Source organism: Rhea pennata, chromosome 31 (genome assembly GCF_028389875.1).
Source record: "Rhea pennata isolate bPtePen1 chromosome 31, bPtePen1.pri, whole genome shotgun sequence".
NCBI classification, from domain to species: domain Eukaryota; kingdom Metazoa; phylum Chordata; class Aves; order Rheiformes; family Rheidae; genus Rhea; species Rhea pennata.
The window spans coordinates 1,838,658-1,864,854 of NC_084693.1; the positions used below are offsets into that span (position 1 = coordinate 1,838,658).

The window sequence follows — 26,197 nt, forward strand, 5'->3', positions numbered from 1 at the left end:
TAGTTAGTGCCACCAGTTACCCTGCCCCAAGATGGGACTAGTCAGCGCTGCCAGCTACCCTGGCCCAGGATGGGACTAGTCAGCGTGGTTGATCAGCCTCGGATGGGACTAGTCAGTGCTACCAGCTACCCTGGCCCAGGATGGGACTAGTCAGCGTGGCTGGTCAGCCTCAGATGGGACTAGTTAGTGCTACCAGCTACCCTGGCCCAGGACAGGACTAGTCAGCATGGTTGGTCAGCCTCAGATGGGACTAGTTAGTGCTACCAGCTACCCTGGCCCAGGACAGGACTAGTCAGCATGGTTGGTCAGCCTCAGATGGGACTAGTCAGTGCTTCCAGCTACCCTGGCCCAGGACGGGACTAGTCAGCATGGTTGGTCAGCCTCAGATGGGACTAGTTAGTGCTACCAGCTACCCTGGCCCAGGATGGGACTAGTCAGCATGGTTGGTCAGCCTCAGATGGGACTAGTTAGTGCTACCAGCTACCCTGGCCCAGGATGGGACTAGTCAGCATGGTTGGTCAGCCTCAGATGGGACTAGTCAGTGCTACCAGCTACCCTGGCCCAGGATGGGACTAGTCAGCGTGGTTGATCAGCCTCAGATGGAACTAGTTAGTGCTACCAGCTACCCTGGCCCAGGACGGGACTAGTCAGCGTGGTTGGTCAGCCTCAGATGGAACTAGTTAGTGCTACCAGCTACCCTGGCCCAGGACGGGACTAGTCAGCGCTGCCGGTCCCCCCGGCCCAGGACAGGACTAGTTAGTGCCACCAGCTACCCCGGCCCAGGACGAGACCGCTCGGCGCTGCCGGTCCCCCCGGCCCAGGGCGGGACCGCTCGGCGCTGCCGTCGCCCCCGCCGCGGCCGGTCGCGGCCGGTCGCGGCCGGTCACCGCCGGTCGGCGCCGGTGGGCGCGGCGGCGCGGAGTTGCGCGACGCTCCCTGCCCGCCCCCGCCCGCCCCCCGCGCCGTGCGGCCGCCGCCGCGCGCGGAGTTTGCCTCGGTCCCTGGCGCGCGGCTGCCATGTCCCAAGATGGCGGAGGCGGCGGAGCTGAAGGTGCCGCGGGGGGGGGGGGGGGGGAGTGCGGGGCCGCGGGCCGCGGTTTGGGGCTGGCGGAGCGGGGCGGGGAGGGCAGGGGAGGTGCGGGCTGGGGGGTCCGGGCGGCGGCGGCGCCGCGGGGCCGGGGGGGCAGGAGCCCGGGGCTGTGGGGCAGGGCGGAGCGGCAGGAGCAGGGGAGGCTGTGGGGCAGGAGCAGGGGCGCTGTGGGGCAGGTTTGTAGGGCAGGAGCAGGGGCGCTGTGGGGCAGGACCCGGGGGCTGTGGGGCGGGTTTGTGGGGCAGAACCCGGGGGCTGTGGGGCAGGGCTGAGTGACAGGAGCAGGGGAGGCTGTGGGACAGGGCAGTGGGGCAAGACCCGGGCGCTGTGGGGCAGGTCTGTGAGGCAGGACCCGGGGGCTATGGGGCAGGAACCGGGCAGGGCTGTGGGGTAGGAACAGGGGCAAGAGCAGGGGCTTTGAGGGGCAGGAGCAAGGGTGCTGTGGGGCAGGTCTGTGAGGCAAGAGCAAGGGCGCTTTGGGGCAGGGTTGGGTGGCCGGAGCAGGGACGCTGTGGGGCAGGAGCAGGGGCCGGAGCAGGGGGGCTGTGAGGCAGGAACTAGGGCCTCTGCAGGAGGTCTGTGGGGCAGGAGTAGGGGGCTCTGTGGGGCAGGAGCAGGGACGCTTTGGGGCAGGGCTGAGTAGTAGGAGCAGAGGGGCTGTGGGGCAGGAACCTGGGGGGCAGGGGCAGGACCAAGGGACCATGAGACAGGGCCTAGGGGGGCCGTGGGGCAGGGCTGGGTGCCGTGGGGCAGGACCAGGGGGCAGCGGGGCTGGATGCTGGGCTCGCCCCAGCTCCGGGGCTTGGCCATTGCGTGGGGCTGGGGGCTCTGGGGTGGGATTTCGGGGGGCGGAGCGGGGTGGTGCGCTGGGCTGTGGGTCAGCAGGGTGCAGGTCCTGGGGGCGCAGCGGGCTCAGCCGTGGGGGCCCGCGAGAGAGCCGAGGGGGCCAGGAAGGAGAGCAGGCAGCGCCGGGGGAAGAGGCACCTGGGGCGAACGGACAGACAGACGGACAAGGAACCCGTGGGGCTGAGCGGTGAGGCCCGGGGCAGCCCCACTGGGCTGGGGGGCTGCGGAGGGGGGCGCAGAGACCGCCCGGGCGAGGGGCACGTAGGAAGGGGGTCGGGCTTTGGACGTCGGCGCGCGGAGCGGCGGCGGGGGCCGCTGAATCAGGCAGCGACCTCCCGTGCTGTTGGCAAAGGCGGGGCTGGAAGATTTTGGGGGGCTCGGGCGTGCGACGGAGGCTCAGGGAAAAGAAGCAGAAACCTGAAAGGAAGGGAGAGCTGAGAAACGGAGCGGTTCGGAGCCTCGAATGAGGTAGGGGAGTGTGGAAAACGCGGAAAATAACCGGTAGGCAAAAGAGGGGCTGAAGCTTGAGGCAGGTTTTGGGGTGAGAAGACGGTTTAGTGGGCTGGGGAGCTGCGAGATTCTCCTGGGGTTTCCTAGGGGAGGAGGGAGCGGAGAACGTGTAACATGGTAGTGCTGCACCAGTGCTCACAGCTGGATGGGGTTTCATCTCCCTCCACTCTCTTTTTCTCGTTTTTAGGAGTCAGAGTGTGTAACCACCTTTGCCCACCAGACTGTGGAATATGAAATTGCCCCTGGTAACTAATTCCAAAGCTGATTTGTGTCCTTGTTGGCGTTTAATATTTTTTCCCACAGGCTGGAATATAGATCTTAGCTGGCTGAAGTGGCCTAAGAGTCCTGCCCCCTTCCCACTGCTGGGAATAGTAAGACATTTGGGAACTGGCACCTTTTTGGCAGCCAGCCACAGCAAGAACATAATTCTCTGGAGCTAGCGTTTGGGATCTTTCCAGCAGCGGCCCGTCCAAATTTTGATACTGCTTTATGGTGTGATCTTTCTCCCTCCCCTCAAACTCTGTGTGGCTTGAGCGTGACTACAATGGGAGCCCTATCAAGTGTCAAAATGTTAACAGTATTTGCGGAGAAATTGGATCCGATAATTGTAACTGGGTGGATTGGAACAGTGCAGAACTCGAGCTCCAGAAAGGCTTTTTATTTGTGCTTGTGTTTCCCAGCATTGCAGACGAGGTGTTAATGGCAAAAAGACGCACGTCTCCAGGCTCAGGTGAATGAATGCAGTGACGCAGGCCCTGGTCCTGCTTTGACCCACTGCTGTGTTCAGCAGGATGCATGTAAACGGTGCTGCTGCCCTCAGTGTGGCCGCTCACATGGACTATAAAATAGCACATGTAATCCAATTTGGGGGCACAGCTAGCAAACAGCAAAGCAGCGTGCAACACACAGAGGGCAAAGCGGGTGTAATGTCCTTGGCATTTTCCACTCTGTTCCCTCTGCAGATAAATCACTGCAGAGGAATTGTGTTTTAAGGAGAGATGTAGCTTAGCGCATAGGTTTACATTCTCTGAGGTTTGGCCCACCTCTGAGATCCTCTAGCGGTCTTCCAGACTTCAGCCTGTTCTCTGGAGCCTGGCATTATTCAAGGCTCTCTCCAGTTTATTTTTAAATCTGTACTCTCTTCCGGCAACTGAATTCCCTCGTCCATCTCTCCTAACCCCCTCTATAGTTTACTAGCCAGGAGTTTGTTTTAAGATTTTTACCATCTGTGTCTCATTGTAAAAGCAAGATGAGCCAGTTAAAAATGAAATGATTTCTCCTTATAAAGTCTGTAGTTGGCTAAGACACCTTCCTTTATTTAAAAGACCAAATGCTGACTCCCCTGGAAAGAGAAGTGCTGCTTTTGGTTTGTAGACTTCTGTTGTTCAAAAATGATAAAATCAGGCTCTTCAGCTTGGATTCAAGTCTTCTGCGAATCCAGTCACTAAGCAGGCCTCAGATGCCCTCCAGAAGCTTTCAGATGTGATCTCTTATGGCAATGAGAGAGTTTTTTCTACTGCTCTGTGACTTTGAGCAGTAATGGGAGAGGCTTCAGGTGTAGATAAGAGTCCACAGTTGCTGCAGTGGTGGTGACACAGCCATCCTCTGTCATGGATACAAGTGGTTTTTTAACGATAAATATGAATCTTGTGCTGGTGAGCCATGCTACACTACTCTCCTGCAAGGTGAAGGATTTGGTCCAGAGGATTTGTAAGAGCGCCTGTTAGGGTAAAAGGTGTGGGAAGAGGTCGGTTTCTATAAAATGATGATTCAAAGTGTTTGATACTGTTATCAAATGGGAGGGAGTTCGTAAGATGAGTATTTGGTAAATGTGCACCCTTGATGTATTTTTTTTCTGAGGTATTTAAAACAGTCACTGTCAAACTTGAGAATCCCCAAGTTGAGCTTTTCCTTTTAAATGACAGAGGTTTCCTGCTTCTGACAAGTTCTCTTGGCTTTGTAAAGGGGAAAAAAGGAAATTACGATATTGTTTAAATGATTCTTCTCTTGAACGTGTCACCATCAGAGGTAACAGACAAATCCCATGCAAGCTGCAGAGTCTGACGTGTGTTTTTCTACATGAGACCTTCATCTGATGCTGTTTCTGTTTTGTGTCGGAGGCCACATGGCACTTTTTGTAACGACAGAGTCTGCTTTGATAGTCTTACCAAATACTTCCCTCTTTTTCCCTGCTGGGAAGTGGAACATCTGTCACATTGCCCTCCTGAGGCGCTGCACTTTTGATGGTGGGTAAAATGATCCTGATAAGACTGGTTAAACTGCCTTGGACTCCCTAGGCACATAAAGCAGAATCAACTAGCTATATAATAAGTTTGACCTGTAGGTTACAGAGGTGGGCTGTGCGCTCTCTTCGTTCCATAATTGTGAGTTACTCTAGAAAATTTGACCTGTAAGATGTAGAGTTGAGATGTTACTATCAGCTATTTCCAAATGAGTACGCTCTGCTGTGTTTGGTTTGTAAATCAACCCAAATACAAAATACTCCTTCTTTTAAAATGAAGATTTTTTCGGCTTTGTTTTTACATTTCTTTTATTGAAACGAATGCAGGCTTTTTGTGTTGGAATAACAAAATCCAGCCTTCCCCCTCTGCCCCCTAGTGCTCCATCGCAGTTTGATGATGAATCGCAGAGAAGAAGGCCTCTCCATGAAACTGAAACAATCCGTGCAGATTTCAACCCTGCAAAATTGTTACTAATTTGAGAACAATTCTACTATTGTTGAATCAGTTTCGTTTTGGGTGCCTAAAGGGAAACGTCTTTCTAGATGCAGAGTAGTGTTGAAACTTTGTGCCTTTTTTTATTGAAAAGGGAGAGTGTTGGAAGCTAATAGATTTCTGGTTTAGCCCTTTAACTATTAGAAATTCATTCAAAATTTTGTAGAATTCAACAGTCTCTTACAGGCTCAATATCTTTTAGTGTATAGTGTAGATATGTCTTCTGAAACTGTTAGCAGAATAGTGTTGGCCTTGATGTGAAGGGGGCATGCCTCTGCCTCAGGATAGGCATTGCCCAGCTATTCGTAAGGCCATCACTTGGCAATTTTGGGTCAGTCATTGATGTGGAGGTGAAAGTTTGCTTATCCTTAGCCTCCTTTTGCAAATGTGTGTGTCTGTGAAAAAGAATAAGTCTACTCTGGATTGGTCCAATTCTAATTTTTACTTACATGGAAGAAAAGGGTGTTAAATTATGCTGAAATATATACAAACATAGATGGATAAGTAGATATATGTGTGCTTTCAGAGTATTGTCAGTCATCCCATGGAAATACCTGTGTAAATGAGTAATTTTAAAGCCATATTAAGAATCCAGGGGAATGATGGTTTTGTGGCTGTGAGATTTGAGCTGAGTTTCTGGGTCTGCTACTAACTTGCCTTTAGTGACTGTGGAGAGGTGTCTGTGACCCTTTTTATTCTTCCTCATGTGAAATAGGAATAATTCTTTATCTTCTACTCTTTATGCATCCTTTCAAAGTAACCCTGTTGGACTTGTTGGACATGTCATGAGAATTAGCAAGCTGCTGTTGGAGAGACTCTCGTTGAAGAAGCAGGTTGATAAATAATGCCAGCATAGGTGCAGAAGTGATACCTAATGTACGTTTTTGCTTAATTAAAGCCCCTCTGACTAACACTGAAGTCTAGTTTCAGATTTGATGTCAGATGTGTTTCCTTAAAGAAACAGTGGCCCCAAAATGGACATTACCAAATATTACTTTTGAATGAAAGAATAAAAGCAACAAATGAAAACATATGCAGTCATACTGCACGCTTGGCCTCTCTAAGCCGGTCTGAAGAGGCCTTAAAATGAGAGTGTTGGACTTTTAAATTTCTGAAGAGATACAAAGATATTAGTTTAAATAAGAAATTGACCCTAAATCAAATTATCAGCATTTGCTTGAAGGGAAGGTAATTTAACCGTCTCTTGGATATTGGAAACTGCAAAGCAGTTAAGTGCTGCTGTGGACATTGATTTGAAACAGGAAGGAGATACAACCTTTGCATTTCGAGATCCAAGCGAAGCATCTAAAAGTAAAAACTAAACTAAATATTTATGATTCTGCTACTGACAAATGACACAGGTAGGGGAACTTCAAATTTGACAGTGCCTCTTTTAAGGCCTCTGCCTAGCATCTTCTTTAGTGAACCCATAGCTTGTTTTGGGCTTCTCTCCGTTCAAGTAGCAATTGTAACGGGCTTTGTTTTGTTTTCTTGCAGCACATGGTTATGAGCTTTAGGGTATCAGAATTACAAGTTCTCTTGGGCTTTGCTGGAAGGAACAAAAGTGGAAGGAAGCACGAACTGCTCACAAAGGCATTACAGCTGCTTAAATCTGGCTGCAGCCCGGCTGTTCAGATGAAAATTAAAGAACTTTACCGACGGAGGTTCCCGAGGAAGATCTTAACCCCTTCAGACTTGTCAATGCTCCACATTCAGGCAGGGCAGCTGCCCTCTGCCACCGCACTGACTCAGGGCACGGTGTGTCATTTGCCCTACGAGCACAGCTCAGCGGCAACCACGGTGCCGGCAGCTATGCTGCCTCCGGTGCCTATGCTGGGACCCAAACACGAGCCAGACGTTCAGCACTTATCGCCAGCCATCCACCCAGTCCACCCGGATGTCAAGATGAAGAGGCTGCCCTTCTACGACGTTTACGATGAGCTGATAAAACCTACCACGTTAGGTACGTTTGAAACTGCTTGGTGGTCTTGGTTTTTTGGAGGCTCCTTTTGTTTATTCAGATACATTGATTTTGAGCAGTCCTAAAACTATTTCAACAGAATAGGAATGGCATGAGCAACAGGAAGACGAGCTTGCCATGTCGCTGTCCGTCAGCTTCGGTCCAAAATAACGATACCTAGAAGGAAGTGGGGTTTCAGTCGTGGACTTCCAGTTTACGGGTGTACAAATTGCAGAGCTTGACGCGTGCAAGCCTTGTCAGAGAGGGCGAGGAGTGCAGGCACTGGTGTAATGCTAACTGCAGGGGGGCCCGGGTCTCTCATTGTGTTGGCAAGTAGCAATACAGTTGAAATAATAGTTGGACTGATGACTGCAACTTGTTTTGAATAGGCTGCCAGAAATGGAAGCTTTTAGTTGCTTTTCAGTCTCGTTCCAAATTTATTTGCATGAAAAAGGGTATTTCTCTCGGTTGACATGTTTCCTTTTTCTGTTAAGTGTATATTGAGCGTAAAGTTTTGGATTACTTACAGTTTTCACCTGGTAAGAGCCATTCTGGGAACCTGAAGCTTTCTTTTCAGTCTGAATTGGGAAGCTTTCCCTATTCTGTGATATGTCAGCATATGGGCACTAATCCTGAGAGAGTAAAAACCTGGTTAAATTGGCATGGATTCCCTTTTGGAACACATTAGAGAATGTCAGGAGTGTTAATTGTGAAAAGTGGTATGTTATTTTTGCAAACAATTCATTTTTAGCAGCTCTCAGCGAAACAGCCTCTTTAAAATTCTCTGGCACCTTTAAGTCTAATTCTGCCTTAATTTTTAACAAAAATATCATCATAAAATCTTCCAATATATAGGATTAATGAGCTGTTTTGTGCATTGCAGTCCAGCTTGCAAGTTGCAAATACGAGAAATTCTCATCTGCGTTGATGAGACAGCTCAAAGGCGGACAGGAAGCAGGCAGGTTTTGAATGAGAGCAGAAAAGGAGTACAGAAAAAGGGAAAACTCCTAAGGCCATGGTGAATTTAGTGTCCTGCTGCATGTTTGCTATTCTTTCCATTTGTCGCTTGCAGGTTAGTGGAGCCTCTGGTAGCCCCTGCGTGCACTGAGGCACTACCTGATTTAGTCAAGGGACTTGGCGAGACTTTGCAGCCAGATGGAATTGGTGGGAGAAGTAAGAGTTCAGGCTTAAGAAAACAACTAGAATAGCCTTGTCTTGTACAAGCCTAGAATAGTCTTGTACTGACTGTATTCTTATTTTAGGTTGAGCCTTTCTGGCCTCTTCAAACGAGATCCATCCATCTTATGCCTTTTAAATGGTTTTAGCTTGGATTCAGAGTTGTTTTTCTTTCACGTAAACATAGTAACATTTGCTACAGTGGAGATAAGTATGTCTGTAGTGCAACCAAAACCCACTGACTTTTTTCCTCACTGGTTTCGTTACTATTTTGTCAAAGATTGCATATTCTTATGTCTGGCTTTGTTAAATCTTTTGGACAACCTGTGGTTAAGCCTCTTCCCTGAAATGGGATACTCATGTTGCAAAAGAAATCTTTTTTTTTGTCTCTCTGTGCCAAAAAAGCTCTCTCCCCTGATAAAAATCCCTTCCTTATATGTTGGTGCTTGAACTGGAAACATTTTTTATGTAATGTACTCAAGGATCACAGATTTTTTTATTTTTGGCTTCTGTGGGTTGCATCTCTCCCTCTTCTCCCTTAAGCTTTGCGAGCATCACCTCTTGTTTTTTCCTTATTTTAATTACTTGTGGCAACTTGTTCACAGTTGTCAGGGGTCCAGATATGAAGGCTACGAGGTCATAAAAATGCCTGAAAATAATGCATATGTGGGAAGGAAAAATGAAAGTAGAGGTGTGATTAGGTTAACGGTATGATAAAGACAGTGGCATAGGGGTTAATGATAATGTGTCTCAGTCCATTCGCTCTTTCTGTTTCCTGTAACTACCGAATATTTGAGCTATGACTCTTTTTCACTCCCCATATTATATCAGTCCTCTAGCTGTGTTAATGACGACTCTTGGAGAGGTTTCTGTTTGAGTTAATGGTGGTTGCTAACTGAGCAATAACATTGGTTATAAGTTGGTTATAAAATGGAGGAGATTATTCTTTGTCTCCTCCATGTACAACTAATAACTGAAGAAAAGTGTAGATATTGGTTATTACCATTTTGATATTTAGTGGCTTTGCACTGACGCTTTTTGGAACAGAACCAGGATCTCATTTTGCAGTCGAAGTGTGAAAGGCTCAGGCAGCAAGTCCTAAGATGGTCAAAATCCCTTTAAATTTCTCCAGCTTCTTCTGCCTGTGCTGCTAGCCTGTTGCTGCTGGAGGCCTGCAGAGGATCTGGCAGGTCATCTGTGAGGAAGCTTCCTCTCTTGCAGGCCTCACATTCCTTACATTCCTGAACTGCAGGAGGCTGGAGAAGCAAACCCCTCGCCCCACTGAGGAATCCACTCTTGCAGGAGATTGAATGCTGGTGCTTTTTGGTGCTTTTTGGGGAGGCCAGCAGAAGGGTATTCCTCTCTGAAGGCAGATGGCAAAGCGAACAAAGCTAACTTTCTTCTCTGCAGGTCTGTCATAGCTTCTGATAGTCATGCTGTGACCAATTCACTGGAAATATTTCCAAATGGGATGCTGGAGCACCCTATATTGTAGTATGGCCCAAGCCCTAGGTTGGAGTCAATAAAGCAAAACCTGGGACTTGCATCAGCCGTTCACCTGCTGGCCGCTGCGTGTGCGCGTGCCGCTGTGATAAGTGTGCTCTGCTTTGTTTTGTCTTGTCCCAGGGATGCTCTGCGTCCTCGATAGAGCCCGGGGGAGTTGCTATTGCGCAGGATAGGAGGAGAAATGAGCACAGAAATGCCTGCAAGATCGGCTCTTTGCAAACTAAATTAGTTTACAGTTTCAGTGTTCTTCATCCTAAGATACAGATACTTTGCAAAAGTTAATTAGTTCATAATCCTTGTCCAGGAGGTAGATACCTCCCAGTTTTACAGATGGAGAAACTGAGGCGCAAAAGAAGTTCCTTGTTTAGGTTCAGGCTAAGAGAGAGGGAAACCCTGGTCATGCTTGTTTATTTTTACCTGCACGTTGTATCAGACTTTTTTACTGTGCTCAACATTAAAACTCTTGCTAGAAATCCTTGCTTCTCCTGTTACATGGGTTTCCATTCTGTGCTTTCCGTGCCTCAGTTTTCCGTGTATGTAAAATGATGGAAACAGTAAATGTCTACCCTGAAGTAGTGATGTAAGGCTTGATACATGGTAAAGGTCTTGAAGGACTTCTTCCTGGAAGTGCAAGGAAGCACTTGGAAACTGTGGACTGCAAATCTTGCCCATCTAAACCCCATGGGAACATTGACTATGGATTGCCTTCTACTTTTGGTGGATACTACCATTCACTTAAAATAAGATGTGTGTTTAGGTGCAAGAATGGCTTAATGATGACTGATTTACATTCTTTTAAATTCTCTTCTTCAGCATCAACAAATAGTCAACGGTTTGAAGAAGCTCACTTCACCTTTGCTCTAACCCCTCAGCAAGTTCAGCAGATCCTCACCTCCCGGTAAGTGAAGCAGCGCACGTGGTGTCTCTGCGGAGGATGTGTGTCGCATGTGGCTTCCCTGCTGGCTTCGTGTTCTTCCCCTGCAGTACTGGCAGAACGGAGAGTGGAGGCAGGAGGAAAAATTGGCAGAGTTTGGGTGAGTGAGCCTGGCAGATGAGGAGGTCAGGTACAGTTGGAATAGGACAGGAACTGAATCTTACACACTTCACATTGCTCTGCTCTAGTGCAGCATGAGAATAAAATGCCAAGTCAGTTGTTTGGCCAGTGTAAAAAGCAGAGTTTCTTTGTGTCAGCGATGCTGTTCTGCTTACAGCTGTTAAGGACTAGACTGAAGCCTGCAGAGTGGGATTATTGTGCTTAAGAGACAAAGTATGGTAAATGGGATAAAAACATTCTATTTCATACCAAAATTTAGAGCTACCCTCCACCTGTGCCTACAAACAAAATAGTTTGTTTGCATTGGCAAGACTGTAGTTGGTGTTATATTCTTAAAACTCAACAGTAATGAGAACTCTGAAATTTATTTTCTCTTTTTTTTTTTCTTCCTTGTTCCCTCTTCTCTTTCATAGGCTTTTGCTTTATGTCCTTGTCTGGGAATTTTGTGCACTAGTTAGAACAGGTGTTACCAAAACCAGATGGTAGCTTTTACAATTCAGCTGCACTGGTTTTATTCATAATATATCCAGCATATATCAGTGTAGCTTAATGGAATTTTATGCTGTTGTAGCTGTAACTTTCCTGTTAAGCACTGCCAACCGTCTTAAGGCCTTCTTTTCTGTTGCAGAGATATCTTACCAGGTGCCAAATGTGATTACACTATACAGGTACAATTAAGGTAAGATCCATGTCTATATGTCTTTCTGGTGACTGCCTTAGGTTCTTTACTCTGAGATAGTGCACTGGTTGGCCTTTTCTGTGAATCATGCTTTTAGCGTTTGATCTGGTTTGAAGTTGCGTGTTAAAGAGCTCGGAAGGATCTGCGACGTTCGTTGCTGCATTGTGAACATTGGTGTCTCTGTGAGAACGATCCTCTGCGGTTTCGTCCTCTGATAAGCGCTGCTCTGTGCGGCACTTCGCTGGCACAAGTTGTCATGGACTTGCATGGGAGTTTTGCCAAGTTTAAGTACAGTAGAACTGAACCTTTCTCAGAGCTCTGCATGTTTCTGTAGAGCTCACTTCTTTCCATTTTCCATTTCAAATATTTACCTTTTTGCAGGATCATTGCAAAAGGCAGAGTAAGGTAAAAACTACCTTAACTTAAAGCCTGAACATTTTGTTAATGTGCACCTAGTTATCGCTTACAAAAATGCAAGATATGTTGGGGAATGTGCGCTTGAATAGAAAAATACTTGAAAGTGCTTCACAGTTTATCCACTGATTCTTGCAGTCAGTGCTGGGGTGGCTATTTAAGTGCTTAGCAGCACTCTCCTACACTACTGAACACGAACTGAGGGGACTCTTGCCCAACATTCAGCTCTTGACAGAGTTTAAATATGTTAAATTTTATTATCAGGGGTTTGAACTTGGCAGAGACAGAGAGTCATTGCTCTACTCTTAGAAGAAAGTGCTTTGACTATAATGAGGAATTTATGGCTTTAGTTACGCTATCTGGAAGTCTGAAGAAAAGTGATGATTTGAAACCAGAGGCTTGTGATTTAATTCAAAAGAGAGCATGTTGGTTTTCAAGAAGAACGTTCCATATTAATTTCTATTCTATGACAATGTCTCTCTGATTTGAGATTTTACAGTCTCAGTTTTCCTGCTGTGTCCATCTGTTCCGCTGTTGCGCACAGAGCTGGTAGAGTGAAGCACGGGGGCATCCTGTTTCCTGAAATGAATCAGGAGAGGGATTCTTGGAAGTGTCTCTTCCGTAATGCAGCAAAACAGCATGTGTGTTTTTGAAGGACCACTTTCAGTGTGTACATCCTGTACTATGTTTTCGACATTGAGGAAGAAGCAGAGTTTACAAAATAGTCCACCAGTGTTGCATTGGAAGCTTACATGTATTTCCAGGGAAGTCCAGAATGCATCTCTTCGCCTGAAGAAATAACCCATATTCAGCAAACTTCAGTGCAGGAGTTAAAAATGATGGTGGGATCATTTCTTCTCACTCAGCCCAGCTGCTGATTTGCTTCAGCATATGCAGTATTCTCATATTGCCATGCAAAAAAGAGAAGATTGATCTCCAATTTTATTTTTTGTTTTATTTGGCAAGCAGAGAGAGGTTAGAAAACAATAAGATCGGATTTATTTATCTAGAACATTGGTGGTGTGGCTTTGCAGCGGTGTGACATGCCAGAGCTTGATCTTGCAGTGAAGAAAGAGCCGGCCAAGGTCACAGTCTGACTCATGACTGCATGGCAGGACTGTGGTTTCAGTGTGGGGAGTCGTCTCTCTGGCACAGCACCCTCCTTTGAAACAAAATAGAGCACACGATCATCTGATTAAACAGGATCAGGATTTGAACGAGAGCCCATCGTAGGTTGCTGGTGCTGACATCTTTATGCCTAAGGAAGGCAGCTGTAAGATATTGAGTGATGGCAGATGAGTTTTGAAAGTGTCACTATGCAGTAACTAGTCTGTGTTATTGCAAGATTTCCTTTTTGTCAAACATAATATTTTTAATTCCTAGGGTGCTTGTAAATTGTGGTAGATGACCTGAACGTATGTAGTTCCTTTCATCTTGAAGTGCTGTGGAATTTGTAGGTGAAGTAGCACCTGAATGTGCCTGTCCCTGTGTTAAAGGGCAGAAACCATCTCGTGCAAAGCGGGTCTTTGCAGCTGCTGCTTGCAGAGGAATTTTAACAAGGTGGCCAGAGTGAATGGCAGTCCCCAGTCTTCCTGAATGGCTCCCAGGATAGCCACCCTTAATGCTTGCCCACCCGGAGCTCAGTTCATGTCATTTTTGGAATGATGTTAGGCCAGAGAATACAGTTTGGTTTTGAAATTGTGGTTCTGGAGAGCATAGATGATCATCAGAGTTGAATAAAATTAGCCCTTCCTGTGGCACGCTTCCCTGCATCTACGCTAGCAATTGTTTTAAGTTGCTGGCATTTTTGTGACTTGTTCCTCGTATCAGTGTTGCTGTGCGTAGGATTTGAAGCCTGTTTGTAGATGTGTGCTGGGCTGTTCATCTGCTTATGTGCTTTCCAGCCACTGATCTGTTCTGCTTGGAAAATGTTTTTCTTTTTTTAAAGAGAAGTTTGGCTGCCATTTTTGCGTGTGTCATCACTCACTTGCCAGTTTCTCCCTTGTGTTTCATAGGTTCTGCTTGTGTGAAACCAGCTGTCCCCAAGAAGATTACTTCCCTCCTAATTTATTTGTCAAGGTCAATGGAAAACTCTGTCCCCTGCCTGTGAGTAAATCTTATTTCTTGTTAATATGTTGTAATCTAAAATCTGCCCGTGGACACAGCAGCAGCTCCCAATAAGTTTAGTAGGGATGTATTTTCCAGAGATTAAGAACTGACTTGAAGAAATAGTGTGGTTAGCATGTAAAACTGATTTCATGTTGCGAGCTTGTGGATTGAGGATGAAAGCTGCTCTTTGACTCGGGCAAAGCAGTGCTTAAGTAGAGGAACATGCAAACTTTTGACCTGACTTTTAACCAGCAGAATCCCTCTAGGTTTTTAACATGCCTCTGCTTACAAGAAGCTTAATAATAAAAATACAGGGAAAAATCTAAGGTTAGTGGAATAATGGCATTACTTTTAGGTTGTTGTATTACAGGAGGACCTAGATGCCGCAGTCAAGGTTGGGATCCTTTGTGCTGGGTAATGCTTAAAAATACAGTAAGAAATAGTCCTTGCCCCAGAGAGTTTACAGTCTAGAAGATCATGCAGCTTGCCTAGTCAGTCAGTGTCACGCTTGGGAAGAATATTAAGGGCTTGACAGTCTAGTCCAGTTCCCCGTTGGTTGGCCCATACTGGCTTCACTCCATCGTAGCTGGCACCCTTTGCAATCAAACCTGCAGAACAGCATCTATTGCTCTGCCTGGGCCGCTCCCTTAATATAATTTTTAAGAGACTTGCATTTTTGCCTCAAATGTTCTGTTCCTTTTTTAGCAGAAGTAATTAGGAGCCTGCTAAAAAAGAGAGTTCATTTCCAGCCTCGTGGAGCGAGAAGGGGGAAGTCTGAGTACTGCAAGATGCTCAGTGGTGAAAGGGTTTCCCCCCAGCTTATGCTCTGAGATAAGGTTTTCTTGCATTCAATTGGATGAGTCATTTGCGGCTGAGAAGCTGTTCATATGGGCTGTGCACACTAAACCAACTTAGTGGGAACCCTTTTTTGTTTGACTTCTGTTTAAAAGTAATAGTTGGCCCGTGAAGGCAGAGTCTCAGGTCAAGCTGCCCGGTCTATCTGAGGGTGATGAACAAACTGGCACTAAAAGGGAGGTGGTATAAATCTCTCCAAATTACAGAAAAAGCTCTCTCCGGCTGAATAATGGGATAGGTTTCTAATCAAGTTGGAATGTGGTTGCAGTGAAGTAAGATGAGATCAATGTGAGATTTGTCTTGGGATGTAATTTTTTAGCCCTCCTGCCCTGGCTAGGATTTGGATTTTAAGGCAATGCCATTTGTGCACGTATCCTGTACTGACAGTTCTGTGTTTGCAGAGAGGTTAAGCTTGTGAAGGGATTCCAGTGTGCTTGCCAGCCTAAGGATTTTAGAGGGAACCTTTACTCTTCATTTCTTGAGGAATTATCGGGTACTCCTCAGAGGCTGAAGTTTTAAAGAAACTCAACCCATTTCCCTTAAAAGCTGTAGGATATGACATGGAAGTGCCTTGAGGTACAATGTGCCACGAAGAGATTGGCTTTGTAGATTATCGTATAGGGCCTTACCCCTCAGAGGGAGTTTATTTCATGTCAGGTCATTTTTCTCTCTTTGCAGGGTTATCTCCCACCCACAAAAAATGGTGCAGAGCCAAAACGACCGAGCCGTCCTGTCAATATCACTCCGTTGGCACGACTTTCAGCGACTGTCCCGAACACGATTGTAGTGAATTGGTCGTCAGAGTTCGGCAGGGTGAGTGAGGTGCAGTGTGCAGGCGTGGCGAAAGAGGTAACTGAATGCGATTCTGCGTTCAGTGGTGACGCCAGGGAGAATGTCAGGTTTTCTTCTCCAAATACACGGCTCCTATTCTGCTGTTCCTTAACGATTAGTTGTTTGCAGCCTCAAGTCTGCAAGACAGGGTTAAGGTTGTTTTTATAGCAGCATAAAGCTGTGCAAATCCAGGAGACTCCTGTCCCTTCTAGTTCATCTTCCATGTCTGAACAGTGTTGTCTTTTCAACAGAACTACTCTCTGTCAGTTTACCTGGTGAAGCAGCTCACTTCAGTAACGCTGCTACAGAAGCTAAGAGCCAAGGGCATCCGAAATCCAGACCATTCGCGAGCCCTGAGTAAGTGCCTGCTGCAAATGCATAACTGCTCATGATTTGGTTCTGTGCTGAATATGCGAATATGGCATAGGTCTGAGTTTGCAGTTGAAGGCAGTGCAGGTTCCTGTGCACATTCCTTGTTGCCAGCCTGTGCACACCTGCTGAGTCCCATATATGGGAATATGTTTGGACAGAAAGGACTGAAAAGATTATGGATTTTTATAGTGATATAATTGATCAAAGCTGTAAATTTATGTATGTTTGTAAATGTGTAATGTCTGCTATCATAAACATTACCTGTCTGTAATTTGGATAGTAAGTGTCATGATGCAAACTATAAATTATATCTTTACATATTTATGTATGTAAGAGAAGGAAGATGTTAATGGAAGACCTTTTTTCCCCTCCTTTTCTTTCAGTCAAAGAAAAACTGACAGCTGATCCTGACAGTGAGATAGCTACAACAAGCTTACGAGTTTCCCTCATGTGTCCGGTTGGTTTCTGCATTTTTGTTCATTCCTCTTGGCCAGGTCTATGTGAACACATTCCTGCTTACCTTATCTTTGCCTAGGAACACTTTGGAGCAAGATCAGAGCTAATGCTGCTGTGCTTCTGCTGAAAAGTCAGCTTTGATTCCTAAATAAAAGCAGAACCACTTTCTCTCGTGCTCAGAAAATAACAGATCGGCCTAAAGTGCCTTGCTGAAGTGCTTTCTGTTGACTTCATCAGTGTCTTACACCTTCACCGTTAGCATATACTTGTGTAGGAAGCAAGTTATAAAAACAAGCAAACAAAAAAACTCAGAAAAACTTTTTTCTCTTGCATGTGAATTCTCCACTGACATTTAGGTTAATGTCTTGCTAAACACACCAGAGGACTGGATGGGAGAGAAAAGGGAATAAACATGACTGTTGGCTGTACTTTGTGCCACAAGAGGCAGTTTGTACAGAATTGAGCTAATTTCTTCTTTCTTGTCTCACAGCTGGGTAAGATGAGGCTGATTGTGCCCTGTCGAGCCATTACGTGCACCCACCTCCAGTGCTTCGATGCAGCTCTCTATCTTCAAATGAATGAAAAGAAACCCACGTGGACTTGTCCTGTGTGTGATAAGAAAGCCCCCTATGACAACCTGATAATTGATGGGTGAGCTGAGCAGGCTCTGTATACATTCTTTAACCTGGTAAATGTTTTCTTTTTAGGCTAATCCTCTAATGCTAGCATATATAGATGAGTTACAGCCTTAAGTAACTTAAAAGCTGATTTTTCATTCCCTAAACTCCTTTGATGCCAATTTGGAGAGATTTCCCTAAAGAACAAGAAGCCTTTGTCAAAATCTTGGCTTCCTTGCTGGCAGCCTCTGTAGAGGCTGTAATCAGGGAACCTGCTTACTGAGATTTGAACAGAGTCATGCCACATACGTTGAATAGACTGTCATAAAGCTGGGCTTTCAGGTGATATTGGCATGGACCAGATTTTAGAACTGTAATTCTCTGTATCCCTTTAACTTATCCCCGTTAGCCCTGTGTCATTTCTGCTGTCCACGCGCATGTATATATGCATGTGTCCTTGTAGTAGTTGCTCTGCTCAGCTTGTTCTCTCACCTGGCAGGTTGTTCATGGAAATCTTAAACTCCTGCACAGACTGTGATGAGATACAGTTCATGGAAGATGGCTCCTGGTGCCCCATGAAGCCGAAGAAGGAGAACCAGGAGGTGTGCCAGACATCTGCGTTCAGTGGGATCGAGGGTATGGGAGTTACAGTCACCAAGTCTTTTTTGGGTGTCTTGTTTTGCCAAAACAACTTTTACAGAGAGGTTTTGAAGTGTTTCAGGTCCCACCTCGGAGCCAATATTTGGGATCACACTAAAATACCAGGAGCATGACAGGCACTTAGCAGATTGCTGTGCAGTGCATACTAGAAAAAAAGAAAAATTCAGATTCTCTTGAAAATGCAGTGTTAATTCTAGGTGGGTCATGGAAATGGGGGCCTATTAGTGTGAGCGTGATGCTTCTGTTCTGGATGATGCTTCTGTTCTGGTACTGGGTTTGGTGCAAGCTATCTAGAAGTCCTTGCACACAGTGTATCCTGGGGTGGTTGTGCTCGTACAGGTTGTGGTGTTTTGCCTGTTTCCATCTTGGCCAACTGCAGCTTGTTCGCTTTCCTCTGCAGCCAGCTCCCTTTACACTGTGAGCTCTGAGGGCAAGACCTCCTCTGAGGGCAAAAAGAAAGTGGAGGTTATTGATCTCACTCTGGACAGCTCATCGGATGAGGAGGAGCCGCCTGCCAAGAAGCAGTGCCCGATCTCCAGCATGGCTCTTCCGGCAGCGGCCGGGCCCAAGGGGTAAGGCGACGCAGGAACTCAACCCACCCCCTTGCTGGGCTCTGTTTTGTTTCATTTCCTGCTCTTTGCTTGCTTCCTTCCTTGTGTGCTGCTGCCACCATTACAGTAACTAACCAGGAGTCTGCTTGGTTCTCTGATCTGTCCCTGGAAAGCACTGCTTCTGCTTTGCCCCACCTGCCCTCATGAACCTGGCCAGGGCGAGGTGACACATCTCTGGTTGTACAGTGAGGGAAGTGGGAGCAGTTGCTTCTGCTGTGGGTGTGATAGTATCAGAGTTTCTTTTGCTTGTTTCTTAAAGTTTAAAAACAACAGAGAAATTTTGACTTTAGCTTGTCATTTTGCTTTTAGAAGTTCATCAGATCTTTATTCTGTTTCAGAGTGTTAAGTATTGATCACCAGCCATCTTCTGTGCTTCGAAGTCCTCCCATGGCAGCTCTTGGCAGTGACTATCTCTCCAACCTCCCCATTCCTGATTACCATCCTTCATACCAGGTGCCATCAGAGCTTCAAGGTAACAAGGATCTCTGGCAGCAACTTTCAGATATGCACAATTGTACCAGTTTACCAGACTAAGAGGTTGGCTGTGACAGCCAGTGCCCTGGTTTTCTCTTCTGCTGTGTGTGAACTGAGCTACAGAGGCCCTTGGTTTGCTCGTACATGTAGCCTCTCTTGGCCTGGTAGCCGTGGCAGATCAGAGCAAGTATTTTTGAATGGCAGAGTTCATTGGCCCAACACAGAAGTAGGAAGAAGGACACTAGAGTACCTCACTCCTGGGGCGTGACTCCCAAGAGATTTCTCTGGGGACCTGCAGGTATCTTGACTGACAGAATAACTTGAAATTTGGTTGTTTGCTACAGATTACAGGTAAGGACAGTCAAGGTTTTGGCTGGTAGAGATTTTTGTGTTCCCGAGCCACCAAGGAAATAAGGCTGTGACTTTCTTGTTGTCCTGACGGGCAAGGTGTGGTACAGGCTGTACGTCCTAACCCTGGAGAAGAAAAGAGCAGCTCATGTCCATGACTATATGAGTAGCACACTCTCTCTTCCCAGTTGGAGGGAAATAGAAAACCATTCTAAAAAATGCATTGGTCTAGGGATCTTCATGTGTTTTACAGTAGTTATTTATGCATTGCTGTGCCCAGGGAGGCAGGGATTAAAAGCCTAATTTTACAGATAGGCAACTGCTATCCAGAGAGAGTCGACCTGTTAGGTCAGCAGTAGAGACTTGGAAATGCTGCTTCCCAGTCCTGGGCACAGTTTGCCCATCCCTCTGCCTGATTGGATGTTTGCGCAGTTGCTGTCTGATGGAGTTAATTTGGACAGGGCCCTTAGGGAGCTTTAAAGAGTAGTTTGAAAGGTTGTGGTATCACTAGCCTGGTCAGGGCTGTGCTGACACAGCCCCTTGTGGTTTGCTGAGCTTTGCTGGAACTTGCTCTTGGTGCCAGACTCCACTACATCTCCAGAGTTAGGGAAGCAAAGTTTAGCCTGTCCTGTGCTGCTTCATTTCTGAGGCCATGATGAGTTACAGAGAAATAGAGCTAGAGTTTCTGTTTGAGTTGGAGTTGATGATACCGTGGTATCTAGTACTTGGAAGCAGCCGGAATCCATCGATTTGACTCTGTGTTAGCACAGTTTGGCTCCCCTTCCTGCCAGAAGTTTATTTACCAGCAAGAGATTTATTTTTCCCCTTTTTATTTTTCTAGGTCTGGATTTGTTTTCCTTCCTTCAAAGTGAAAACCAGGTAAGCTTTTTGTTTTTGTTTTTTGTTTCTCCCTACCAAACTTGCAGTCTGGCAAATACATCCTTCTACCCTCAGCCAATCTTCCTCTTCTTCCATCCTCTTCCTCTACCAGCACTGTTCTAGAACGATGGTGGGGGTGCCAGCTTTGCATTGCCTGGCACCCCAGGGAGATAGGTAGTGTTTGCAAGAATCCTGGACTCTTGCCCCTCTTCCCAGCACCTCTCTTCTTTCACAGTATCTGCTTTCTTAAGTCTGCCTTTACTGTTGTAAATTCAGAATTACCTAGGGCCCAGAGGTGGAAATACTTGCTTCTCTGAGGCCGAATCCACACAGATGTGCAGCTGGCTTAGGAGAGCGATGGTAGAAAGTGGAGGTATGCGGTGATGGTCACTGACAATTGATTTGTCCTGTCTGGCATCTGGTCATGTGTAGATGTAGAGCTTGCTAGCTCTGTTGGTGCACATCATGTGGCTTTCAGGGTGGTTACTGTAGGCTCCTCCTCCTTTCTCTGTGCTGGGCTGTGTTTCTTGCTGCTGCTGCATGCCTCTCCTGTGCCATTCTCACCTCCGAAGCCCAAGCTTGTCCTGGGTTGAGCTGACAGGGAGCAGTGGGTGTTGATGGTTCAAGGTCAGTCTTGGTAAACTGGTACATTTATCTGGGGTTTCGGGAGCACTGAGCTCTGAACCAGTTCAACCTCTCCTCCTCGTGGAGACCAGTTGCTGTTCCCGAGACACCTGCTGTCTCCGTGTGGGTATGTGCCCCCTTCCGAAGGGCACCGCTGAAGGGGCTGTGTGGGACTGGGCGCCGGGGTTGTCTGGATACCTGATCTGATCAGGGCTTTCCTTTGCTTGGCAGCATTACAGCCCCTCCGTGATCACCTCCCTGGATGAGCAGGATACGCTCAGCCATTTCTTGCAGTACAGAGGCACGTCTAGCCACTTCATGAGCATGAACCCCCTGGCCCCAGTGATGGCAGGATCTCACAGCGCCGTCAGCCCGGCCAGCAGCCGCATCAGCAGCATCGTCTCCACCAGCGTGCTGCGAGAGAGCCACGGACACAACGGGACCATAAGTAGCAACGCAGCGCTCCCGGGCTGCAGGCCAGACATCATTTCACTGGACTAACTTCATGCCCAGCCCATGCTGGTGGCTGTTAATCCCTCTGCCAGGGAGGGGAGGCAAGGGCAGGTTTCCAGTAGCTGCTTTAGGACTGGTTTCCCTGTCTGGGACTGGAAGGACCTGACTGTTAACCATTCAGTTGTCTCTCCTCTCTTGGTTGATGCAGTTTCCCCAAGCAGCTAGTGCCCCTAGGCCTTGTGCTTGTGGTTTCCAGTCTACCTGTGTTGGGAAGGATGTGTCCTGCAGCTGTATCTGCACAGATGCACTCCTTGACACGCTGCGATGGGGGGTGAGGGGTGCCTATTTCTGAGGGTTAACCAAACCCCCTGACTTTCAAGAAGTATTTTAAAACCATTTATACAATGTAGGATTCTGCTACAGGTATCAAAGTGCTGATGATGGTCGTTCAGCTGCCCACTCTGCCATTGGAGAAGTGCCTGCTGGCCAGAAGTAGGGCAGTGTGTCCTGCTCTTTTCCCTGCCCAAACTGCCCCAAATCCCAAGGATCTTGTGGCTGTTCCTGCCTCGATGGTTGTCTTCGCTCCCCGGCCTTCCCTGGGAGGAAAGGGAGCTCCTGCCTGGTGCTGGGGCAGCAAAGCACTGGGAAGGGGGCAGGCAGACCGTGCTGATGCTCTTGGTGTGCTGCGCCGCGGTGCCAACCCGTCCGGCGCTGCACGAACCGACCATCTGCGAAAGGGATGCTGCGACTGAGCCCTGCTCCGAGGAGCCTCCATCTCGAGCACGCGGGCAGACGTTTGCCGGCCGAAGCCCTGACCGCAGCGGTGGCGGCTAGGAGATGCCACGATGGTATTCCCGGCGGACAAGCTCCTGTGGGGAGCCCAGGCTGACGGAGCAGCTGCCTTGGCTTAAAATCCAGCTCTAATCCTAGAGGCGGAGGCCCAAAAGGGACCATGGATCTAGTCCAAGCCCTGCCCGAAGCAGGATCTTCTCTACCAGTGTCCTGACGGGCACTTGTCTCGCCCGTCCTTAGACGGGGAAGGTACAACCTTCCCGCAAAACTGCTTCCCAAGCCCTGACTGCAAATTACTTGTTATTTTTTAATGGAACAAGGTGAGGGGGAGAGAGCAGACTGAGCGGAGCTGTGTGCCAGGAGATGTGCCGAATGCTCGCTGGGTGAGCGACCCGCGAAGGAAACTCCCCCGGCCCCGAAGGATCAGCCGCGGCTGCGGCTTCGCCTTCGGGCTCCCGCCGTGACCTGCCGCTTTGCGGATTTGGGGAGGGTCCGTAACCGAGACGGAGCTGCGCGGGGCTCTGGGCAGGAGGAGACTTTGCAGGCTCCCCGGCCACGCTGTTGCCTTCTGCCCATCCCTCTCTCGTGACGCTGGGCTCGGTGCTGTCTCAATTGTAATTATGATGTATTTAAAAAAAAATGTAGATTTCTTTTCCTCCTTTTAAATTTTTTTCCAATACAGAACTGTACAGAGAACAGATAGATTATCTATATTTTCAGTTGCAGCTTTTTGTACATATAAAACTCCAAAGACTTCCCTGTTTCTATACCTATGTGAGGACTAAATGAAGGTTGCGTTGTCTCCACCGGGGACAACGCTTCGCCCATTGCACAAATTATTTATGTATTTAAATGTACACTTTAGTTTGTAACCTTTCCAGCATTGTACCTGCTGCTTTGCGAGTGTCCTGCCTAAACGGGGCTGGCTAGGCTATGCCGGATCCCTGCTGCCACGCGCGCCTCCCGATTCCTGCTGCACGAGGCACCTGGGTGTTGGGGCTGCAAGGCCAGGCCAGACCGGGGAGAGGTATCACATGTAGCAATTTTTAGCACCTTTTTTTTTTCCTTTTTTTTAACCGCTCCATTACTGAGCGTTAAAGCAAAGCGCCTTTCCGTGCCTCACGGGACGGATGCAGAAGCAGCGCGCAATATTTCCGCTTGGACAGTTCCCTATTTCTTGTATTGTAACCGCAGTAAATATTTTGATGCAATAAAGTCGTAAATCCTGAGGAGCTGCTTATCTGTGCTTTGACCTTGCAGTCGTTGCGTGCGCGTAACCGCGCTCGTCCCCCTCGGTTTTGGAGGAGCGCGAGCTGAACTGGTTTTGCTTCTGCTCTGGGATTAAGCGCCCGGATGTGCTCTGCAATCCCAGCGGAGCGGGGAGGATTGGGCTGTGGGAGCGAGGGCACTTGGATACCAGGCACTGCCTGCACCTCCTCTTCCCGGCTTCCCTAGCTGGAAGGGGTGATGGGCGCAGGGTGATGTAGGGGCTCCCGGGGCCGGTTTTGCCCACCGAGCGGGGAGAAGGAGGCAGCAGCCTGGCTCGGCTCCGCCGCGTCCCCTGACCTCTCTGCTCTGCTTTTCCCGCAGCCGGAGCTCTGAGGAGCAGCGAGACGCACGCGGCACGCGCAGGGAAACGACCCGGTCCCCGGCGAGAAGCAACTTTATTCGTCTCCCCGCGCCGGCGGCTCCCGGAGCGGCCCGCCGCCGCCCTAGGGCCCGACCGGCCCCGGCTCCCTGCCCGCCTCCAGCCAGAGCCGCAGGGCGAACCTGGTGCCGGCGCCGACCCGCTCGCCGTCCTCCCCTCCGCCCGGCGCCGCGTTCAGGAAGGTGGCGGTAGGGACCTCGGCGGCGCGGGCTGAGCCGCCGCGCAGCTCCGTGATGCTGCGGGGGAAGAGCGGGGGCGGCCGGGGTGCTGCGGCTCAGCACCCCCGCCGCGGCTCAGCACCCCGCCGCGGCTGCGCTGGCCCGGAGGGAAGGTTTCCTCCTCGCCCGGGGCGCCGCTGCGGCTCCTGCCCTCTCCGCGTGCGCCGTGTCCTCACCTGAGCGTGGCCGGCAGGGCGCCGGGGACGGCTCCTGCGCCGCCGGCTCCGTCCTCGGCGATGATGCGCTCCAGCACGGGGGGCTCCAGCCACGCGTAGGCGCTCACCTCGCTCCCGTTGGGACGCATCCTGGCCTGCGAGCGGCGCTCAGCCGGGGCCGGGCCGGGACGCGCCCCGGCCCCCCCCCGGCCCCGCGTGCCGGTCTCACCTGCAGCCGCTCGTGGCTCTCGGCGGAGCGGAGCAGCAGGTAGCAGACGACGTGGTGGCGCCGCGGCAGCCCCTGGCTCAGCGCGGGCGGGTAGACGGACTGCGGAGACGGGGGGACCCCGGCCTCTGGCACGTGCCCCCCCCCCAATCCCTGCGGGCGCGTTTCTCCGGGCGCCAGGCGGGATGGCGGCGCTGAGCGCCCACCGCCGGGGCGAGCGGGCTGTTACCTCCCAGAGGCCGAGCATCCTCCAGGAGAAGGTGCCGGCTTCCAGGCGCAGGCCCGTCTCCTCCTCCAGCTCCCGCAGCCCCGTGTCCAGCAGCTGCGGCCCAGGAGAAGAGGGGGGGGGGGGGCTCAGGGCAGGGCCCAGCACCCCGGGGTGCCCCCCGAGCCCTCTCCCGGCCGGAGAGCGGGGGGGTCGTCCCCGGAGCCTCACCTCTTCGCCCGGCTCCGCGTGCCCACCTGCGTGGAGGGAAGAGCGGCTCAGGCCCCGCCGCGGGGAAACGGCCGCGGAGGGGCCCCCTCCCCAGCCCCCCGAATCGCTCACCGGGCGGCACCCAGACGTCGGGGAAGACGGCGAGGGCGGCGGCGCGGCGCGTGAGCAGGACGCGGCGGGTGCTGGCTTGCAGCAGCACGGCCACGCCGGCGGTCACCCCGCAGTCCCCCGGCGTGCCGGCGGCCGCCGGCTGCCGCCCCAGCAGCTTGGCGGGGCACGAGCGGGGTCTCTGCGGGGACGCGGGGCCGCTGGGACGGGGCAGCGTCCCCCCCCCCCCCCCCCCACACGCTGCCTTCGTGCGGCCCCCCCCCCCCCCAACCCACCTCGAGGATGGTTTCGGCGGAGCCGGGGAAGGCGGCGTCGGAGAGGACGAGGCGGCCGCGCTCCAGGCCGCAGCTCACCGCCGCCGCGTCCGCGTGCGGGGGGCAGAAGGCGCCGGTGACGCTCTGCGGGGTGAGCGGGACGCGCCGGGTGCTCCGCGCGCTTCCTCGCACGCCGCCCCCCCCCCCCCCACCACCCCGAAATAACCCCTGCCATGCACGCCCAGCCCGCGTGCAACGCGCGCACACGCTGCTCCCTCTGCCCGCCGCGCGCGCCACGCTCCCCTCTTGCACACGCGCTGCCAACCCCCTTGCACGGGCACCCCCTCCGCCCTTGCACACTTCCCCATCCCTTGATTAAGTCCCCGTCCCCTTGCACATCCCTCCCTTGCACACGTCCCTGTCCCCGTGCATGCCCCGCCCTCGCACTTTCCTCTTCCCTTGCACGCTCCTTGCTCGCGTGCTCCCTCCTCTCATTGCACGCCCCGCCCCCGCACATTTCCCCGTCCCCTTGCACGTCCCTCCCTTGCACACGTCCCTGTCCCCGTGCATGCCCCTCCCTTGCTCGCTTCCCTGTCCCCCTGCACGCTCCCACGCCTTTGCACGCCCCTCCCTTGCACGCGCACCCCTCCCCCCGCCCTCTGCGTGCCCCCACCGCCTTGCACGCTCCTTTCTTGCACACCCTTCCCTCGCTCCCGTCCCCTTGCACACTCCCCTTTGCACACCCCCCCCCCGGCTCCCCGGTACCTGGCCGAACCGCGCGGGGCCCCCCACCCCCCCGCGCCGCACGTGCACGAGGACGTGCGCGAGCCCCGCCATGGGCGCAGCGAGGGGCGGGGCCTCGGCGGGGCGGGGCCTCGGCGGGGCGGGGCCTCGGCGGGGGCGGGGCTTGGCCCCAGCGCGGCGACAGCGGCCCCTGCCGGCCGCGCCGCCCGCAGGGAGGGGACGGGCCACCCCGGGCGGGGCGGGGCGGGGGGGGACAAGGACACCTTCCCCCGGGCAGTGCCACCTCCCCGGCGGAGGGGGACGGTGTCCCACGCGGGGAACGCAGGGCACAGGCTGCCCCGTGGGCTAGGGGACAGG

General features: G+C 50.7%; 2 protein-coding genes across 9 annotated transcripts; one reads left to right on the plus strand and one right to left on the minus strand.

Annotated features, from left to right (window-relative positions):
- The first annotated feature begins 1,027 nt into the window (after positions 1-1,027).
- On the plus strand, positions 1,028-23,280 carry PIAS3 (protein inhibitor of activated STAT 3). Of its 8 annotated transcripts, XM_062597720.1 has the most exons (16): positions 1,972-2,123; positions 2,634-2,691; positions 5,939-6,057; positions 6,679-7,144; positions 10,637-10,721; positions 11,506-11,556; positions 13,986-14,076; positions 15,613-15,747; positions 16,017-16,122; positions 16,521-16,594; positions 17,084-17,244; positions 17,710-17,846; positions 18,271-18,442; positions 18,820-18,953; positions 20,145-20,182; positions 21,038-23,280. In XM_062597720.1, the coding sequence occupies exons 4-16, from the start codon at positions 6,682-6,684 to the stop codon at positions 21,305-21,307; spliced, it is 1,917 nt and encodes a 638-aa protein (XP_062453704.1). In that variant the 5' UTR covers positions 1,972-2,123; positions 2,634-2,691; positions 5,939-6,057; positions 6,679-6,681; the 3' UTR covers positions 21,308-23,280. The 8 variants fall into 8 exon arrangements, with proteins under 8 accessions (XP_062453697.1, XP_062453704.1, XP_062453698.1 ...); XM_062597714.1 differs by lacking the exon at positions 5,939-6,057; XM_062597713.1 differs by lacking the exons at positions 1,972-2,123; positions 2,634-2,691; positions 5,939-6,057 and adding an exon at positions 1,028-1,051.
- Positions 23,281-23,696: 416 nt separating this feature from the next.
- Positions 23,697-25,964, minus strand: NUDT17 (nudix hydrolase 17). Its single transcript, XM_062597722.1, has 8 exons — positions 25,862-25,964; positions 25,118-25,240; positions 24,846-25,023; positions 24,735-24,760; positions 24,528-24,620; positions 24,302-24,400; positions 24,094-24,227; positions 23,697-23,935 (listed from the first exon to the last, which is right to left on the minus strand). The coding sequence occupies exons 1-8, from the start codon at positions 25,931-25,933 to the stop codon at positions 23,764-23,766; spliced, it is 897 nt and encodes a 298-aa protein (XP_062453706.1). The 5' UTR covers positions 25,934-25,964; the 3' UTR covers positions 23,697-23,763.
- Positions 25,965-26,197: the final 233 nt, after the last annotated feature.

Bases quoted from the DNA above. Each gene is read 5' to 3' on its own strand.
- PIAS3 (XM_062597713.1), top strand. From the start codon at position 1,028: ATGGCGGAGGCGGCGGAGCTGAAG. The intron at 16,123-16,520 runs GTAAGTGCCTGC...CTTTTCTTTCAG, and splicing joins AGACCATTCGCGAGCCCTGA to TCAAAGAAAAACTGACAGCT. The intron at 17,847-18,270 runs GTATGGGAGTTA...TTTCCTCTGCAG, and splicing joins TGCGTTCAGTGGGATCGAGG to CCAGCTCCCTTTACACTGTG.
- NUDT17 (XM_062597722.1), bottom strand. From the start codon at position 25,933: ATGGCGGGGCTCGCGCACGTCCTCGTGCACGTGCGGCGCGGGGGGGTG. The intron at 24,761-24,845 runs GTGAGCGATTCG...CCCTCCACGCAG, and splicing joins CGACGTCTGGGTGCCGCCCG to GTGGGCACGCGGAGCCGGGC. The intron at 24,621-24,734 runs GTGAGGCTCCGG...CCTGGGCCGCAG, and splicing joins ACGCGGAGCCGGGCGAAGAG to CTGCTGGACACGGGGCTGCG.